The following is a 19,487-nucleotide window of genomic DNA, read 5'->3' as shown; positions in this document are numbered from 1 at the left end:
CGCCATAAAAGATAGCAGCAATGACGAGTAAGAATAGATGCTTGCAGATAAACCTGCAGAACTCAAAAAGTGCTTCAGCCAATCTGACAACCCTCTTAAATGAGAGGGGCATCGACATCGGACTCATACAGGAGCCCTGGGTTAAAGATGATCTAATCAAAAGGCTTAATACAAACGAAATGAAGGTAAACCAAGGGCTTGCATTCTCATCAATAAAGATATAAATGCATTCTTGTGTCCTAATTACAACACAGCAGATACCACAGTGGTAAAGGTGGAACAAATGCGAAACAATTTCTTTTTGTTATCATCGTACATGGCCCACGATAGGGACAAACCGCGCGAAACCATAGTTAGATTAGTGGAAAACAACAGAGGAAAAGGCATACTAATAGGGTGTGATGCTAACGCAAGGCACACGTTATGGGGTAGCTCCAACACAAACACCAGAGGTGAGTCGTTTTTACCTACATTCGTATTCCCAAGTTTAGAAAGGTTTGCGGGCTGGGAGGACGTCCTGGATCTGACGCTATCAACAGAGACAGATAGCCTTGTCGTCGATGACTGGAGAGTGTCCGAGGAGCCATGTCGGATGACTCTTGGATTCTCTTCAGTATTCGCGAAAAATATCGAAACCCTAAAAGAACAGCATGGGATAAATTAAATAGGATAGCGACAGGAAGACTAACTGTCTGCCAAAATAGCAATGCGATCAAAAACACTAAATTGGAAAATAAATATCGAAAACAGAATTAAAAAAGCATATGTGGCCCACTATACATGCAAGAGTCTGGTGTCCAGCAATAAATAAGCAGTATAACATCAAAAAGTTAAATGGATTACAGAGGGCAGCCTTCAACACTGACTTTCAGGTGAGGATACCCTCTAGGCGTGAATGGAGAAGAGGTCTAGTAATAGAGGAGAATACAATCTCAATCTATACCGACGGGTCCAAAATGGACTGCGGAGTAGGTACGGAGGTATTCTCCAAGGATCTGGACATATCTCTCTCTATCCGTCTACCAAACGCAGCCAGTATCTTCCCAGCGGAAGTGCTTGGCATACAGAAGGCCTGTGAAGCCATGTTGAACAACAATGGAGGGATACAGAAAGCGATTATATACACAGACAGTCAAGCAGCATTGCTGGCCTTGTCGGAGATTAATTCTCACGTAGTCAGCAATTGCAGGAAGGTTTTATGCTCAATAGCTGAAAAACTCAACCTGTCCATTTTATGGGTGCCCGGCCACAGGAATATTTACGGAAATGAAAAAGCAGATGAATTGGCCAAAACAGGAGCCTCTCTAGATGAATCCGAGGTGGAACAAATTCCATGCCCATTAGGAACCATCAGGAACCACCAAAATTCGAGTTGACAAGAAAAATATAAAAAGATAAAACAAAAAAGTAATATATGGAAGGTTGTCATTGTTGCTTTGTTAAAATATTTTTGTTATTTTTCAATTGTATAAGGTTGTGTCGATAGCCCAAAACAAATAAGGAAAGGCTAAGTTGGGGTCCAACCGAATATTTCATACTCTCGCAATTTATTGATGTAATTTTATTAAGATAACACACAATTTGACCCATATATTCGGCATAAATTCCAATAGAAAATCATCATATATTGTATACGAGGGCTGATGTAATTCCAGAACCCATTTCACTCATTTTCGGAAATAGGGGCATCTTGGCACATGTTAGTAGGCAAACAAGCGGCACATTCGGCCTTGAAATTACTTTTAAAGTACAAATGAACGAAACACCAAAAACACGATTGACAAAATCGCCAAAAATAGTTCTATAACGAAGATCTTCCAAATATTCAGGAAGTCGCTGGAGGTACTGCACAGGACTTTAAAAGATCTTGATTGTCGATGAACGTTTTTGGTGGAGCCAGGACTCTGTTATCAGGTGATTTACGCCAGACTCTTCCAATTATTCCTGGATCAACTGTTACTGACGGGCTAATCGCATGCCTAAAATCATTTAATTTTTGACGACACATAAAGTATCGCCAATTAACAACTAACATATGAGTGTTTTTGCAACAATATCAAATTGCGATTGTAGAATCAGTTGGAAATGGTATTGTCGCAGTTGACACCTCGATGGATTAATAGCATTTCCAACAGATTTTCGTCACTGCATTGACTCGAAAGAGAAGTTTTTCTGACATGAAACCTCAATATGATAACCATAAATGACTGGTTGAATGACCTATATTGGTGGTAAAAAAATATATCGATGATCTTAATGCGACAATTTAGAATTTCGGTCCAAGAGAGTTGACACAGCTACAAACCAGGATGACGTAGTCAATTATCCCAAACTATATAAAATTGTCTGTACTATCACCATTCATTTTGCAATTAAAAGATTAAAAGTAGTGTGAGTTGTAATCATGCTGCGTAACATAAATCAACCTCGAGTATTCAATATCGTCGCCGAAGCCAAGATTGGACCAACTTAATTTAATGTATACCTTAGCCACAAAAACGTTTGGCCGGGTCTGCTAGTAATAAGATAAAAACGAAGAATTTTCTAGATAAATCCAGGAAAAATATATACAGGCTTACAGCCACAATAACAGGACACAGAATAAAAAGTTTTATTCCCAACTGCATTACCGACCAAACGAAAGGTTGCTAACACCCAGTAGGGAAATCGCTAAAAACAAGAAATGGCTGATCCTCAACATGAGGTGACACCGAGAAATAGTCTAAACACGTTTAGAGTAAATACAATTAAAGAGTTACAAAAGGATAACTCTCTTGTAAATGAAAGGCTTAAAACCTTAGAAGCGATGTGTAATCAATTACACAAAGGTAATATAGCACTCAAAAAAGAAAACGAAAAACTGAAAGCCAGTAAAAGCAAGCCAGTTAGTACAGCACCAAATTCATCAAATGTAAGTGTTGATGAAGTATACAATAAGGATGAAGATGAACTAGCTAAAGAAACTGAGTGAATACTCAAAAGGAAGCACTCTTCACAAAGAAAAACGTAAGGATGGGAGTTCTCCAACAATTAATAGCCCTTTGGAAAATAAAAATAAAGAAAATGCGGCCAAAATTCATCGACACCACCAATTATAATAAACGATGTTAAAGATTTTAATAAATTACATTCGAATATTACCGCTCTAACAAAAAACAAATTTTTAATAACGCTGTTGAGTAACGGTGCCTACTGACTATGGAACAACAAAAAAATTCTTGTCAAAAGAAAATATACCTTGGTTTAGCTACGAGAGCAAACATAACAGGCCAATAAATGTATTGGTAAATTATTTACACCACTCATGTGATACTCAAATCATCTTGAACGACCTTAAAAATCAAGGCTTTAATGTGTTAAATGCAATTAACAAACTTAAGTGGAAGACTGAAGAACCGCTAGAAATGTTTTTAGTAGTATTCGATGCTACCGAGCACATTAAGAAAGTTTATCAGAACAAAATCATTCTTTATACCATTATCAAGGTTGAGCAAAGCCTCTAAATTAATTCCTCAGTGCAAAAACTGTTAAGCTTTTGAACATACAAAAAACTTCTGCGGTAAGCCATCAAGATGTGCGAAATGTGGAGGCAAACATCTTACAACTGAATGCACCAAAGCCGAAAAAGATCCTGCCAAATGTTGCAACTGCGGCGGTTCTCATCCTGCAAGCTACCGTGGTTATGTCGTTGCAAAAGAACTGCAAAAAATTAGAGACAAAAAGAATGGTAATACAGTTGAGGAGAATGTCAATGCTCAGACGAAAAACTCCGTTGCGGACAAAGGAAGGAAAGAAGTAAGAACCCCCCCCCCATTAATTTCTAAACTTACATTTGCGCAAATGGCTAAGCAATTTATTGAATCTGCTTTTACTTTAAGCCTAACAATAAGTTATAAAATCTTAAATCTATTTAAAAAACTAGACAAGCTCAAACAAGTGATTGAGCTGTATTGGTGAAACGTTGCTCTTTAGTATTCAGGCATATCCCTTCTTTTTAGGCGTGTTTGATCGCAGGAATGTACTAAGGCATTAGCCAATGGGTTTGGGTGATCACGGAGTTTAGATATATATTTCAATCTGCTGTCCTCTACTGCTTTCTTCACCATATGGATACCAAGATCTTTATGGATATTTTCATTGCGAATGTACCATGGTGAGCACGTGATTGATCTAAGCATTTTCGATTGGAACCTTTGTATTATATCAATATTAGTTGCACAGGTCGTACCCCACAGTTGAATGCCATACATCCAAATCGGCTTTATGACCGCATTGTATAAAAGCACTTTGTTGTCTAAGCTAAGTTTAGAATTTTTATTTAAAAGCCAATTTAAATTTGCAGCTCTTATCTTCATGCACGTTATTTTACTAGGTATATGTTTTCTCCACGAAAGCCTTCTATCTAGATGAATACCATTCTTCGATAGATCTTAAGTGCTCCAATAATATTCTTGATGCTATAATTATTAGCTGTTGGAAGATCAGCAGTATATATTATGTACAGAGTTGGCCCTAAAACACTGCCTTGTGGTACACCAGCCCTTATTTTTCGTTCATCAGATATGAAGTCTCCCACTTTAACCGTAAATTCTCTATTTCTTAAATAAGACTCCAATATTTTATACAATTCTAAAGGTAGAATGTTTTTAATCTTATATAAAAGCCCTACATGCCACTCCTTATCAAATGCCTGAGCTACGTCTAGAAATATAGCTGAACAGTACTCCTGTGCTCGAATGCTTTTCTTATTTCGTTAGTTATTCTATTTACTTGTTCTCTTGTACTATGTTTTGCACGAAACCCGAATTGGTGCTTTGGTATTACATTATTTTCGTGGAGGAAAGGAGACATCTTTGATAGTAGCACCTTTTCAAATATTTTCGAAAGGCAGGGTAGAAGACTGATTAGTCTGTATGAAGACGGCTGTGTCAAGTCTTTCCCAGGTTTATCTATCAGGATAATCTGCGACATTTTCCACGAAATTGTAGTATCCGAAACTTAGAATTGCATTGAAGAGCAAAGAGAGCACCTCTACAGCAATATTTGGTAACTCAATTAGCAATTTTGGGGTGATATTATCATGTCCTGGCGACTTTTTTGGATTAAGTTCTTTTATGATGCCAATAATTTCAGAAGGTGAAGACTTAAAGGACTCGGGCGACTCATTTGCTGTGTTAGGTAAGATTGACAATTTAAAGTTATTCTTTGTTCAATTTGGTTGAAATACCTTTTCTAGTTGATTTGCAAAACAAGTAGCCTTTTCCTCGTCACTTCGAGCCCAATTTTCACCCAAGTCTCGTATAGGCATGTTGGAGTCGACTGGTGGCTTCATGGACTTTTGGGCTTTCCAAAGTAAATTTTGCTTGCTTGAGTTTGGACACAGCTTCTTTATATATATTTCATTGTTGAGTTCTTCCTCGCGTTTGAGCGCTTGTTTTAATTTGCGTACAGCAGATTTCAATTGAAGCTGAGTGGAAGGGGAGCGATTTATCTGCCATTCTCGTCTAGCATTTACAAGCTGTTCTATTTCTCTATTACAGATTTTTCTGTGACCAAGTGGCTTATAGCTTTTCTTTGGTGTTGCTAAGACCGCTGCGCTAATAATTATATCATTGAGTTCCCTAATAGTTTCGTCAATGTCTCCTTCTGTATTTATTTTGTATTCAATATTAATGTGGCTACTTACGTATTTTTTGTATTTTAGCCAGTTCGTTTTGTGTGATGTTAGGCCCACTTTCTTTTCAACAAATATGGGTTGATCACATAACTTTATTAGTATAGGAGAGTGATCAGAAGAAAGGTCAGTACATGTATCTACTGTTATGTGAATTACTGCAAAATCAATTAAATGTGGTATTTTTTTACGATCAGTAGGCCAATATATCGGCTTACCCGGGGATATTATATCAAGGTTATTGCGCCTGTTTATAATAGTATGATACAGCTGTAGTCCTTTCGGATTAATAAGTCGTGAGCCCCAATACATATGTTTTGCGTTGTAATCTCCACCTGCTACAAATCTATGACCTAGCGTTTCAAAAAAGTCTTTAAATTCACTCTCCGTAATTTTAAAACGAGGTGAACAGTATATAGCCGTCAGCTTTAAGTCTCCGCAACGATTTTTTATAGATATTGTTGTTGCTTGTAACTGCGCTGTAGCATGAGATTCTAATGCGTGGTGGCTTAGTCGTTTTCTAACTAACACTGCTGTTCCACCATGTGTCTTTCCATCTGGGTGATTTGTAACATAGAGTCTATACTCCGGTATAAAGAAATTGTTTTTATTCGTAAGATGGGTTTCTGACAACAGCATTACATCAACATTATTTTCATTCAGAAATTTAATAAGCTCCAATTTATGTTGGTTAACACCATTAGCATTCCATATACAAATGTTAAGTACGCTAATTTTTTCTTAAAAAAGTTTGCAACATTTGGTTTTGGGCTTTGATTACCTCTTGAATCATATTTTGCATTGTTGACATAAATTGTGTCATACATTGGGTAAGATTTAAAATCATTGTTTCAATGCTTCCATTTGGTTGGTTTTGGGGCAATTGCATTTGTGTTATGTTGCCTTTTACCACGTTTGCATAGCCCCCTTGTGCAGCATTATTTTTAAGAATACATTGTTTTGAAATTTGGACAGGGATTTCGATAATTTCGTTGGAAGGGATATTTATCATTTGATTACGGCGTGTTTGAATTCCAACAGTCAATTTAGTTTTTAAGTCTTTGTATACTGGGCAACCCCTATAGTTTGCAGTGTGATTTCCACCACAATTACTACATTTTTTAATTAATTCCTCTTTTTTAAGAGTACATTTTGATGTAGGATGCAGATCACCACACACCACACAGACACTACGTAGAGTGCAATATGCTTTCGTGTGCCCATACTCTTGGCAGTAGGTGCATTGGACCGGACCATTTCTTTTATGTGGTCCCTCGACGGTGATTCTACGATGGATCAAATATTTTAACTTGTAAATTGGATGTGTTTAATTTTTCTTTAGTTGTTAATTATTTGGCATCAATTCAATTTTGAACATTGGCTCAGGTACTTTATTTCTGTTAAATATATTTACTACTGATTTAATACTAAAACCACCTTCTTCAAGAGCTTCTTTAACGTCGTTAGAGTCTACCGACGACTCTATACCTTTTATGACTACCACTAGGCCTTTAGAGCTCTTCAATTGGTACGAGTAGTAATTCTTGTTATTATTTGATAAGAATTTCACTACATCCATGAAACTTTTTTTAGTGAACGTTTGTATTTTCGTTTCATCTATGTTACCTTTTTTTAAAGGCACTATATGAAAATTGTTCGTGCCTATTAAATTGCTCAATTTGGAGACTAGCGCATTTGAGCTACGCTCACGTAAATAGATTGGAGTAGGTTTGGCATTCACTGCTGCAGTAGTACCCTTCGCATCGTCGTTAGATTCTTTGCTCAGTAAGGCAAATCTATTGCCAATTAAAATGTCTGGCTTTTTACCATTTGGCGTGCCTGCTTGAAATTTTTTGTTATTGACCGCTGATTTAATTGGACTAGATTTCCTTTTTGTGTTTATGTAGCGGTCAATACCTCCTGAATAGATGGTCCTTTCTTGCATTGTACATTCTCACCTTCTTTTTTGTTTTCCTTCGTTAACCGGGTGCTTGTTGGTACCTGCATACTTGTCGCTATCAACGCATTTGTTGTTGCGCGATTTCTGTTTACTTCTGCTTTTGCCGACTGCGTCCTTTGCTTCGATTCCAATTCAGCTGATCGCTGCGAGGACTCATCACCGCCGTTGCTTTTTTTGTTGGCAGGAGTTGTTTTTGTTGGCTCCACAAAACTGAAGTAGGCATTTAAGGATGAGGCTGGTGAGGCTGCTCAGCACTAATTATAGTTTGTTTGATTTTATTGTTTTTATATTTTTGTTTTGTGCACTATTTGTTTATGTTTTTTATGGTAATTTTTGTGCACAGTATTTTGATTTGATTGTTTGTTGACAATTTAACCGATGATATTTATGTTGATGTTTGTTTACTTTTGTAAAAAGAAAATATAAAATCAGATTTCTCGGAGCGAATTAAAAAGCACATCCGTACACCTTGAATGCTTCAACTGATAAATGAATTGGAAGTTATTCTAAACGACATAAATATTGATGTATGTTTGTTGTCCGAAACACTTTTTACGAACCATTCATTTTTAAAATTCAAAAATTATGACTTATACCACAATCCGCACCCAGCAACAGCATGGGGAGGAAGCACGGTTTTAATCAAAAGTATTAATAAACATTTCGAAGAAGCCCAGATTAAGACTGAAGAAATTCAAGCTACAGCAATTTCAGTAAAAATGCACAGTCAGTCATTAAACTTAATTGCTCTATCTAGTCCGCCCAGGCGTAATATCAAAACTGATACTTATATGAGTTTATGCAAAACATACTCATTGGGGATCACGTTTAACTACAACCAAAGGTCGAGAACTACTGAAAGCTATACAAATTATTGGATGCAATGTCATTTCGACAGGTAGACCCACTTTTTGGCCTGCAGATAGTAGGAAATTACCAGATCTACGTGACTTTTTTGTCATCAACAAAGTATCGAAAATCAATTTACGTATTGAAGATAGCTCAGATTTAAGCTCTGATCATTCACCAGTGTTACTAACTTTATGTGAAAAACCAGTAATTTTGTCCGGCACGTGGTCAAATTCCCAAAATACATCTTAGATGGTATCCATAAAAAACGCAAACTTCGACGAAGATGGCAGCAAACTAGGTCGGCTGCTCTCAAAACAGAGCTTAATAGATGTACAGCGGAACTAAAAACAAAATTAGGTCGGCTGCTCTCAAAACAGAGCTTAATAGATGTACAGCGGAACTAAAAACAAAAATTAGACAGTTTAAAAACTATTCCTTCAAAACGTATTTGTCCAAACTCACTGTTGATAAAACTACCGATTATTCGCTCTGGAAAGCTGCAAGGAATATTAATAAACAAATAAAACTTGTCGGACCAATAAAATTAAACGAAACTGAATGGGCCAAAACGAATGCACAAAAAGCTGCAGTATTTGCAAATCATTTGAGAAACATTTACACCTAACGACGGAGATGAACCAAACTGTGAAAATAGTTGGTTGGATCCACTCGTCAGCATTTCTCTAGTTACTTGTAAAGAAATTAAAAGTATTATCAGGAACGCAATGCTCAAAAAAGCTCCTGGGTTTGATTTAATAACCGGAGAGATATTAAGATATTACGCAATCTACCAAAGAATTGTATAAAAAAAATTGTAAACATTGTAAACAGCGCCAACAACGTCACATCTTACAGGCCAATATCGCTGCTGCCAACTCTATCGAAAGTGTTCGGAAATGTTCTCTCCTTCGAGTGCAAACAGCTGTCAATGCAATTACTAAAAGGGCTTCCAAGTGGCACATTAAATTAAAAGATTCTAAATCAATGCACGTAGACTTTACTTTAATAAACCCATCATACCATCCCATTTATATAAATGGTACTCCTATACCACATAACAATAATGCTAAGTACTTAGATGCTAAGCTTCGCTGGAAAGAGCATGTCAAGAAAAAAAGATGCGAGCTAGATTTCAAATTTGTTAAGTTTTACCATCTGGTCGGTAGGAAATCCACGCTTTCAATCGCAAACAAGCTGTTTACCTATAATCAAGTACTAAAGCCAATTTGGGCCTATGGAGCTCAACTATGGGGTTGCTTAAGTTAAAACTGTATTGTCTGCATTCAGCGCTTCCAAAATAAGGTACTAAGAAGTATAGTTAATGCTCTCGGTATGTTAGATCTGCTGACTTCATCGTGATCTTGGAGTGAATTCAGTAAAACGAAATAACCAAACTTGCAAAGACTTACGAAATGAGGCTTATACAGCATGTAAATTAAGAGGCATCCAGACTCATCGGTACTGCTGAACGAGAAAACCGACTTAGCAAGGCAACTGTAGCAGCAAATGAATTTCTCTAACATTTAGCTTTTAATTATTATTTTGAAGTTATTAGAATTGAATTGTTGTTAGTATTTAATCATTGTATAATAGGTACAATTATAAAAAAAAATGTAACGAGACACATCTTTAAAGCAGTCCTTAATGGATTTTATTTAACGGTATCACTGTACTGGGTGCACTTATGATTATCTGCCCAACTTTTTAATTCCAATTTTATTCTTCCATCTTTATTTGATTCCCTCGCAACATGTTGCACAGAGTATTATAGTTTTGTTCACATAACGGTTGTTTGTGTCACCAAGAATTAAAAGAGTTAGATATCGGGTTATATATATAAATGATCAGGATGACGAGTGGAGTAGAAATCCGGATGTCTGTCCGTCCGTCCGTCCGTCTGTCTGTGTGATAACTTGAGTAAAAATTAAGATATCTTAATTCCTTGGCATCCTGAGGAGGTTGCTTTCAAAAATGGGCAAAATCGGTCCACTGCCACGCCCACAAAACGGCGAAAACCGAAAACTTATACAGTGTGATAACTAAGCCATACATAAATAAATAAAATTTGGAACATAGGATCGCATTAGGGAGGTGCACATTTTGATGTAATTTTTTTTTTAAATAGGGTTTTTGTATAAAACTCCCAAATTAATAAATCAACCAAACTTTCTGCAGTCGTTTCTTTTAGACATTTCCTTATACAGTCCAAAAATGAAAGAAATCGGATAATATCCACGCCCACCTCCCATACAAGAGTTATGTTGAAAATGACTGCGTTAACTCACTAACGAAAAACGTCAGAAACACTAAATTATACAGAAGAAATATCAGATCACTTATGGGTCAAAAAACATATCACAAGAACTACTCGACCGATTTCAATGAAATATAACACTGGTATATAACACTTTTATGACACCCTGATGACACGGGTGGAATATGGGCGAAATCGGTTCACAACCAGGCCTACTTCCCATATAACTCAATTTTTAATTCCATCTTATTTCTTTACTTTATAATATATATGCACTTGTGGAGAAATTGTCGAAATAGTGCTATAACTTTTCAAGGCCCGGGTATCGAACATGAGGAACTCAGTGCCAAAGGGTAATTATTCACCGAAAATATGGGTAAATCTCTCAGCTAATTTAATGTAATTCGAGGAAATTATTTTCTTCTAATAGTGTGTCTCTGTTCCAAAAATTATTAAAATCGGGTCATAACATCTCCATATACCTAATTATAGGTTTTTCAAAAATATCATCTCCTAGTTCCCATATACCTATAATAATTATAGGTTTTTCCAAAATACGGTGGGCTTTATTCCGCATATATGTATTGGTTAATATGTGAGATACCTTAGCAAAATTGAGTGAGCATATAGTCTTGTATATAGTATACCTTGCTGGTGAAACTGAATGAATATGTGACGATTTTCGCTATTCTATTAAACTTTATACCGAATTTATGGGTAAAATTGTATGTTATCTTAATAAAATTTCTTCAATAAATTGCGAGAGTATAAAATATTCGGTTGCACCCGAACTTAGCCCTTCCTTACTTGTTATAATTGCGGTGAGCACGTCTGTGTGTCTTTACTACTAGTTCCTTGTTTTTAATTGGAGATATGTTGGAAAGATGAGTGAGATCAAAAGAAGTAGTGGTGAAATCTTCGTCCTCAAAACTTTCTTCTAAAATATGTGATACTTCCAACTACTACTATAGTTTATCGATAAATATTTGAGATATTTTAGCAAAATTATGTGAGGAAATTGTCTTGGATATAATGTATTTTGGTGCTGAAATTTGTTCAGGGATTACCATATATGAATAATGATTTTACTGTGCAAGTGGCGCCGGTATCTTTTTCTAATAATGCTGTATCAACATTTTAATGTCCCCACGTAGACTGAGTTTAACTATTTTAAAGTTTTTAATTTGCAGTTGTTCATTTGGCTTCAGCCAAGTCGTTCCACAATCCGATGTGAAAAAATGTGAATTATACGTTGAAGAATAATCACAGATTATTTTCGAACAAAATTTTAAATTACGGTACTTTTCGCTTAATTGCACATCAAAATTAAAAGAATCCCGTATAAATGAACAGTTTGTTCAATTACAGGGATCACTCTTATTTGGACCACCTGGTGAATTAAGGGATTAGGGATTCAAAATTATGAAATAGGTTAGGTTAGGTTAGGTTAAACTGGTAGGCCAATACGCCACACATAGACCTATTTAGGTCCTTTGTGATACCAGATGGAGTGCCGTCACGTTGTCCACGAGGAGTAGTCATCTCTTAGGATGCCTGCGCTTGACGCGAATTTTAAAAGCATTTGTGGCTTCACTTTCGATACCTCTTCCAGATTCTCATATTGTGAGGCCCCCAAGTAGCGAAGTCTCTGCCTTGACAATGCAGGGCAGGCACACAGAAGATGCTTCATTGTTTCTATTGCACCTCGCTCTTGACATTTCCTGCAGTTATCTCGATCTGTAAGTCCCATTTTGTAGGCATGTGCCGCCACCAGACAGTGACCCGTGAGTATTCCCACCAAACTCCTGCAGTCCCTTCTATCGAGTGACAGAATGAGTTTGGTGTACTTCTGGTCTACGGTTTTACACATGGCTTTAGCGGTTTTACACCCCGGTATATTTGTCCAACGTGCTAGGATTTTTCTTTTCATGCCCCTGTCCAGATCATCGAACAGACAGTGCATGGGTTTGCCAATGTTATTCGCGTTTCCGGAAGACAGTTTTACACCATTCTTGGCAATTTCGTCCACAATCTCGTTGCCTTCAATGCCTTTATGTCCTGGCACCCAGTAGAAGCGAAGACATGTGTTCCTGGCAACTCTCTCCACTGCCATCCTGGTATCCAAGACACTTTTGGCCGAAATGCAAACCGAGGTTGTTGCCTTAATTGCTGCTTGACTGTCTACGTAGATATTGACTTTGGAGTAGCCGGCTGCTGTATTGAGGACTAGCTCCGCGGCTTTCCCAATAGCAAATACCTCCGCTTGAAAAATACTGCAGTGGTTCGGAAGTTTAAAAGGCTGCTTTACGCCTAACTCCTGACAGTATATTCCAGCACCTACCCCGTCCTCCATTTTCGAGCCATCCGTGTAGATATTCAATGTGCTGCGTGAGGTTATCATTCCCTTACGCCAGCCGTCTTTTTCCAGGTTCACCCGGAATCTTCTTTCCCAAATCATTAGTGGGGTCAAGTAGTCGGTACTTGCCAAACTGCCCCTACCCACGGAGCTGTGCCCAAAAGTTCTATGCGTAAATTCCCCTCCCGCCAGTAGTCGCCCCGCAGATTTTGCCGCATAAGTTTCGGCAAAGAGATCTATCGGCGGCAGGTTAAGTATCCGTTCAAGAGCTGCCGTAGGGGTGGTTCTCAGAGCTCCCGTTATACAGAGAGCTGCGAGTCGCTGAACCCTTTCCAATTGCTTTCGATAAGTTGACTTCTTCAAGCCTGTCCACCACACAATAGCACCATAGAGCATGATTGGTCTCACTATCGCTGTGTAGCACCAGTGCATGAGAGAGGGAGAAAGCCCTCAGGTAGTGCCGAGCAACTGCCTGCATGCATATAGAGCATTACTAGCCTTTCTTACCCTTTCTTCCACATTGTGCTTCCACAGTAACTTACTGTCCAAGACGACTCCTAGGTACTTAGTGCGGTCCTTTGGTGATAGTTCTGTTCCGTTTAGTGATGGGAACCTCCATTGAGGGATTTTGTATTTCCTTGTAAAAACAAGCAGATCGGTTTTTTCCGCATTTAACCCTAGGCCTGCTTGTGTTGCCCAATTTTGGACAGTATTGAGTGTGCTGGTCATTATGTTGCTAATAGTATGCAGACACTTTCCTGTTATTACTATGGCTATGTCGTCCGCATATGCTATTATCTTGGGAGCTTTACCTTCTAAGTTCTTCAACAGATTATTCACGACCAGTGTCCAAAGGAGCGGAGAAAGTACTCCGCCCTGCGGAGTTCCCCTACCGACTTCCTTAGTCGTTCTGGCATCGTTCCATTCTGCCGTTATCCTTCTAGATGTCAGGAGGTTTTTTACCCAGTGCCGTATGGCTGGTTCAACTCCTATAGACTCGATGCCATTCAAAATGGCTTCCGTTGAAACGTTGTTGAATGCCCCGGAAATGTCCAGAAAAGCTCCGAGAGCATACTCCTTATATTCCAGGGCCTTTTCGATGTTAAATACTAGTGAATGGAGTGCAGTCTCTACAGATCTGCCTTTAGTATACGCATGCTGTGCCTTGGACAGGCTACCAGGGGGCGCCGCGTTCCTTATATGCACGTCTATAATTTTCTCTAATGTTTTCAGAAGGAAAGAGGTTAGGCTTATGGGCCTAAACTCCTTTGAGTAGGTTGGGTTGTTCTTACCTGCCTTTGGAATGAACACTACCCTAGCCTCTCTCCACGAGTGCGGCACATACCCGAACCTTAGGCATCCTCTAAAAATCGTTTTTAACCACGGCACAACCAACCGTGGTATGTTTTGTAGCATGGCTGGGATGACTCCATCCATACCTGGGGATTTGAATGGGCTGAACGAGCGAATTGCCCATTCAATCTTGTCATCCGTGATAATTTGTTCAAGAAAGTTCCTAGGACATTCCTCTTCACACTCAGGAGTGACTGTATTCTTACAGCCTGGGAAGTGCACGTTGACAAGGTCCTCTAATGAGTCCTCACAGTTGTGCGTCCATTCCCCGTCAATTTTGCGAATCAGACCAGGTGGAGCGGGACTCTTGGATAACAACTTCCTGAGCCTTGCCACCTCATTGGTCTTTTCAAACTTGCCACAAAAGCTTTTCCAGGACTGACGCTTGGTCCTACGCAATAGCTTTTTGTAGTCTCGTAGCAGATCTTTATATTCACCCCAGCATTCATTATTCTCTGCTATTTTGGCCCAGTTGAACATCTCTCGTACCTTGCGTCTGCAGGACCCGAGTTCCTTGTTCCACCAGGGGGGCTTTGTGTTTTGCCTCAGCTGTAATTGAGGACACGCGGATTGGAATGCCTTGTTGAGAGCATTTGTAAATATTTTTACGCCCTCCTCTAGTTCTTTGTGAGAGTTAAAAGTGCAAGGTGCAAGAGGTCCCAATTTGCCCTTCTTGGATCCCTTCTACCTACACTTCTTATTTTCGCTTTCGATCGAATGGAAAAGTAGATGTACCTATGATCAGAGAATGATGGTGTACCTAACACCTTCCAGTTCTCCATCACTACACCTCTATTTGTATATAGAGTAATGTCTAAAACGTTCTTCGATGTGCGTCCTATATAAGTAGGTTCCTCACCTCGATTGGCTATCGCTAAACTACTTTGAATGATAAAGTTGAATAGTGACTCACCTCTCTGGTTTATGTCTGGGCTTCCCCAGATCGTATGATGGGCGTTGGCATCGGCGCCCACCACCAGCGCCTGCCTCCTGTCACTGGATGTAACCGCCAGTCTATGGAGCTCCGCCGTTGGCGCCTCGCTATCGTGTGGCATGTAGCAGGATGCAAGGAGTATGAGCTCATCCTTGACACCCTTTACACCCACCACCGTTAAGTCATCTGTGGATGAGATCAACATGGGAATATAGTTTTTTGCTCACCAGTATTGCCGTTCTTACCCTGTTGGTTACGCTCGGGATGTATGTTATAAAGTTTTTGGACTTTAGCCCAGAGACCACGTTTCCCGAAGCTATCCATGGTTCCTGGACTAGAGCCACGTCGTAGCCGCCCTTCTCTAAATTGAGAAGGAGCTCGGCTGAGGCGATCCTACTCTTGTGGAGGTTCAGCTAAAGTACCCTCAGCTCCTGATTTTGCGCCATCAGATTGTTGGGTAGGTGCCCTTTCCACCTCCTGTAAGACCAGTGAAGTCGCCATGATCTCTTCGATGCCGAGATCCTTCTCCACTTCACCTTTTTCGAGCGTGTTCTCGTTGCCGTCCGCGGGGTGGCGCTTTTTGAGGCGAAGCTACACGCTACCAACGCCATCTTCCCGAACCTCGCATAGAGTATGTCGTCCGCCGCATTATTAATCTGGAGGATGTAGCTTTGGCCTCCGTCTTCGTTTGAAGATTTCGCCACGCTTAGTACCCTCCAGTCGCTAGTCGGCACGTCCGGGTTTTGTCTTTGTAGTAACCGCAGAGCATGATTCGGGTCTACCACCCTAGGTATAATAACCTTCGCTTTGGGCACCGAAGGAATGCTGCTACGGTCTACCACCTCCAATTTGGCGTTTTCCCATAGGTTCGGAAGCGTTTTTACAGCCTCCTTCACCCAGGTCAACGACGGCTCGTCTTTACATTTCAGGATGTTGACCCCCCCAAGCCACCCCGCTCCATCGAAAGTTGGCATGGGTGCGCTTGGATCGGAGTCCATCCGTGCGAAGAGGGCTTCCAACAGCTTCATCTCCACTGTTTTCCACCGCTCTTGTGACATCTGTCCCAGCGGGTTGCTGCGATCGATGAGCGCAACGATCAAGTGTCGCCTCGCAATCTCATTGACCGCCGCCGCTGCTTTGGACGTTGTCGGCTTCTCGTCCGTATGCCTGACGTCTAGCTTCTCAGCTTCGTCTTTGCATCTCCTCCTTTTTGTTGGTGCCTTCGTTTCACCCTCCGTAGAGCGCTGCCTCTTCTCCGCAATATGCTCCTCAATGCGATTCGCAAACGCTGGGTCTGAAGCATTGCACCAATTACGAGTGGCGAAGTGAGCTCGGCCGTTCTTTACCTCTTCTCTGGCCCAAGCCAACCTTTTCTCTTCCTCCTCCTTCAGGTTAGGCTTGCCTTCGTGTCGGTTGCAAATCCCGACCGCCGCTGTATATCGCGCCTTTGCCTTCAACCCCTCCTTGCTTGGCTTCTTCCGGGGCCCTCTCTTGTTGCCAGAGTTGGAACCCTCGGTCGATAGCTCCGGAGAGCGAAGAAGTTCATCCTCCTTATCCGTATTTATACTTACGGCGATTTCCTGGTCCGAGTCTTCGTGGACTGCGTCACCGGTGCGACGTAGAGTTGGTTTGGCAGTAACAGTACAACCACTGCAACCTGCTCCCGCTGCAGTAGAGGTGCGGCCGCTGGCGACACAGCTCGAAATCTCGCTGTGCCCGCCGGTGGTAACAGCCACGCCTCCCACTGACGTTTGGGCTAATATCCTAGCCCGCTCTTCTTCTTTTTTCTTGTCCTCCATGTCGATTTTTAGAAATTCGGGGGACTCTACCCCTAGCGTTTTATACCTGACGCCAGGTACGTCTTAGCAATGGCCAATGTAAACCCTCATCCACCCCCTCATGAGGTTGCATGTGGAGCTGACCACCATGACGAGGTGAATGAGGGATTACAACAGCCTTAGCTAGGTGACGCCCGCCTGCAATGCAGTGGCTTAGCCTGTCCATAGACAGCTAGAGACCACCACCGTGCAAGCAACGCCACCCATTGCCCAGTCGACACCCGCGCGGAGGGATAGCCAAGAGGAATTCCGTCGACCAAATTATGAAATAGATACGATTAAAATTTCAAGATATAGAAGGAAAATCCTATCATCACACCACGTCAATATGAATGTAAAACTTTAATCGGGCTTATCTCAAATTTTGAAGTCAGTGGACATGATTTCTTGAAAAGTTATGAAGCGATTCTGTATATGAGTATTATGTAATTTATTATCCTTATAGATTTTATTTGATCCGAATATTTGATTTTCGTTTCCGCCGGCCTTAGCGCTTATTTATTCAGTGACTGAGTGAAACAAATAGTTTGAAAGCAAAATTTTCGGAAATGCTCTCTCTCTCTTTCTTGGGAGTAACATATTCATGTCCGGTCCATTCTGAGATGTGTATTACGTTAGTTGTCTGCTTATAAATAAACATGGCTACCAAGAATGATAGAAGACAAGATTACGACAGGCTGAAGCGTTCACGACCCACGAATGGGAAGAGGCAACAGAAGAATTGTCAAATGGAAAACGGAAATGTGAAACATAGTGAACCAAATTGAATAATGTGCAGATAAAATATCACAATGAACGTAATTCTTAAAATCTTCATTTATAAAATGTTCCAATATAATAATGCATATTTATAATTAAAATTATATGTTTTGTTACGAAAAGTTCGCCATTTTGACAACTTTATTGTTGGTTGGAAAAGTGAAAAAAATTCTTTATAGACGATTTTTTTGTACTATTGTTGTTTAATTCCGCCATTGCGGACTTCTTTTTCAAATTAATACATTTTTCACTTAGAATTTTAAATAATAATTAAGCACTAGCCTTGACTTCAGCTCTTTGTTTTGGTTTTATTGTTTTGTACCACCGTGCAATTTTGTTATGCTCGCGTGTTCGGGGTCGTGAAAGTAGTCACTCAACAGGAACTCAAAACCCTAAAAAGCTAACTGTAAACGCCTGTCGTAATCTTGTCTTCTATCATTCTTGCATGGCTACCATATATTTCCACGCACTCTTGGCACCTTTTGATATAACAATATGAAATATACAGATATAAACCGCCTTTATAGACTTTTCGCATAGCCAAATTAATTGAATACATGAAGTTTATAATTGAGAAACCAGTATTTGCACTTCGCGTTGCCGGCCACTCGATTAACGATCAGCTGTTATACATTTTTGTTTTTGCTGTTCAAAAGTAGTTGGTAATTTGGTTGCTAGTTGATCAATAAACACAGCCAAATTTACAGAGTAGACAACAACCCACAGTGCTGCAACGCATTTTCTACTAAATTTGTAATCGATTAAAAATTATTGTCGAAAAAATGAGATTTTTTGGTTGGTAAATCTATTTGTAATCGATTAAAAATTAATGTAGAAAAATGATATTTGTTTGTATGGTAAATCGAGCAAAGTCGGTTAATTGAACAAATAAATTCTGTGCGAAAAGGCTGTTAGACAAGTTTGCACTTGTATACTCAATTTCATTAAATTAAAAGCTTTAATATTTAACAAATTGGGTTTGGTGTAACCCAGGGGCCAAATTCAAGCAGAGGTGTATTCAAAATAAAATTAGTTATGTATATTCATATGTATATGTCTGCATATATATGAAAATTAGTTATATTCATACATAAGTATATGCCTGCATGTTGGAATGCGTATGCTGCGTTCAAATGCCAGGGGTTACAATATTAATGTTTTTATTTTTTAATTTATTTGATTTTTTTTTTTTTAATTTTTGCTAACTTCTCCGGATCAATGTATGCCTTTTGTACATATGTCCATTTGTATGTAATACATAATTCGTAAGGAAATCTCTTGTTCGCTCTGGTATTGCATGTATGCCAAAATAAATTATATATACACACATATATAACTGTGTGTGTACCGTCCGTTCATGGATAGGCAGCACATACACATACAAGAAAATAAAAAAGAATATATATAAATAAACATATAGCTACATATGCAGACGGGCATTATATAGATAGATAATACTTATTCTAGCGTTGGCGTTTCGTTCAAATTTTCCCTGGTTTATTTGCCA

At 39.4% G+C, this 19,487-nt stretch overlaps 1 protein-coding gene across 1 annotated transcript; it reads right to left on the bottom strand.

Annotated features, from left to right (window-relative positions):
* Positions 1-3,768: 3,768 nt before the first annotated feature.
* Positions 3,769-19,328, bottom strand: LOC128923065 (uncharacterized). Its single transcript, XM_054235442.1, has 2 exons — positions 15,629-19,328; positions 3,769-15,569 (listed from the first exon to the last, which is right to left on the bottom strand). The coding sequence occupies exon 1, from the start codon at positions 17,180-17,182 to the stop codon at positions 15,797-15,799; it is 1,386 nt and encodes a 461-aa protein (XP_054091417.1). The 5' UTR covers positions 17,183-19,328; the 3' UTR covers positions 3,769-15,569; positions 15,629-15,796.
* Positions 19,329-19,487: the final 159 nt, after the last annotated feature.

This window comes from Zeugodacus cucurbitae, chromosome X (assembly GCF_028554725.1).
Source record: "Zeugodacus cucurbitae isolate PBARC_wt_2022May chromosome X, idZeuCucr1.2, whole genome shotgun sequence".
Lineage (NCBI taxonomy): Eukaryota > Metazoa > Arthropoda > Insecta > Diptera > Tephritidae > Zeugodacus > Zeugodacus cucurbitae.
This window is presented reverse-complemented; position numbering and strand designations above follow the sequence as displayed.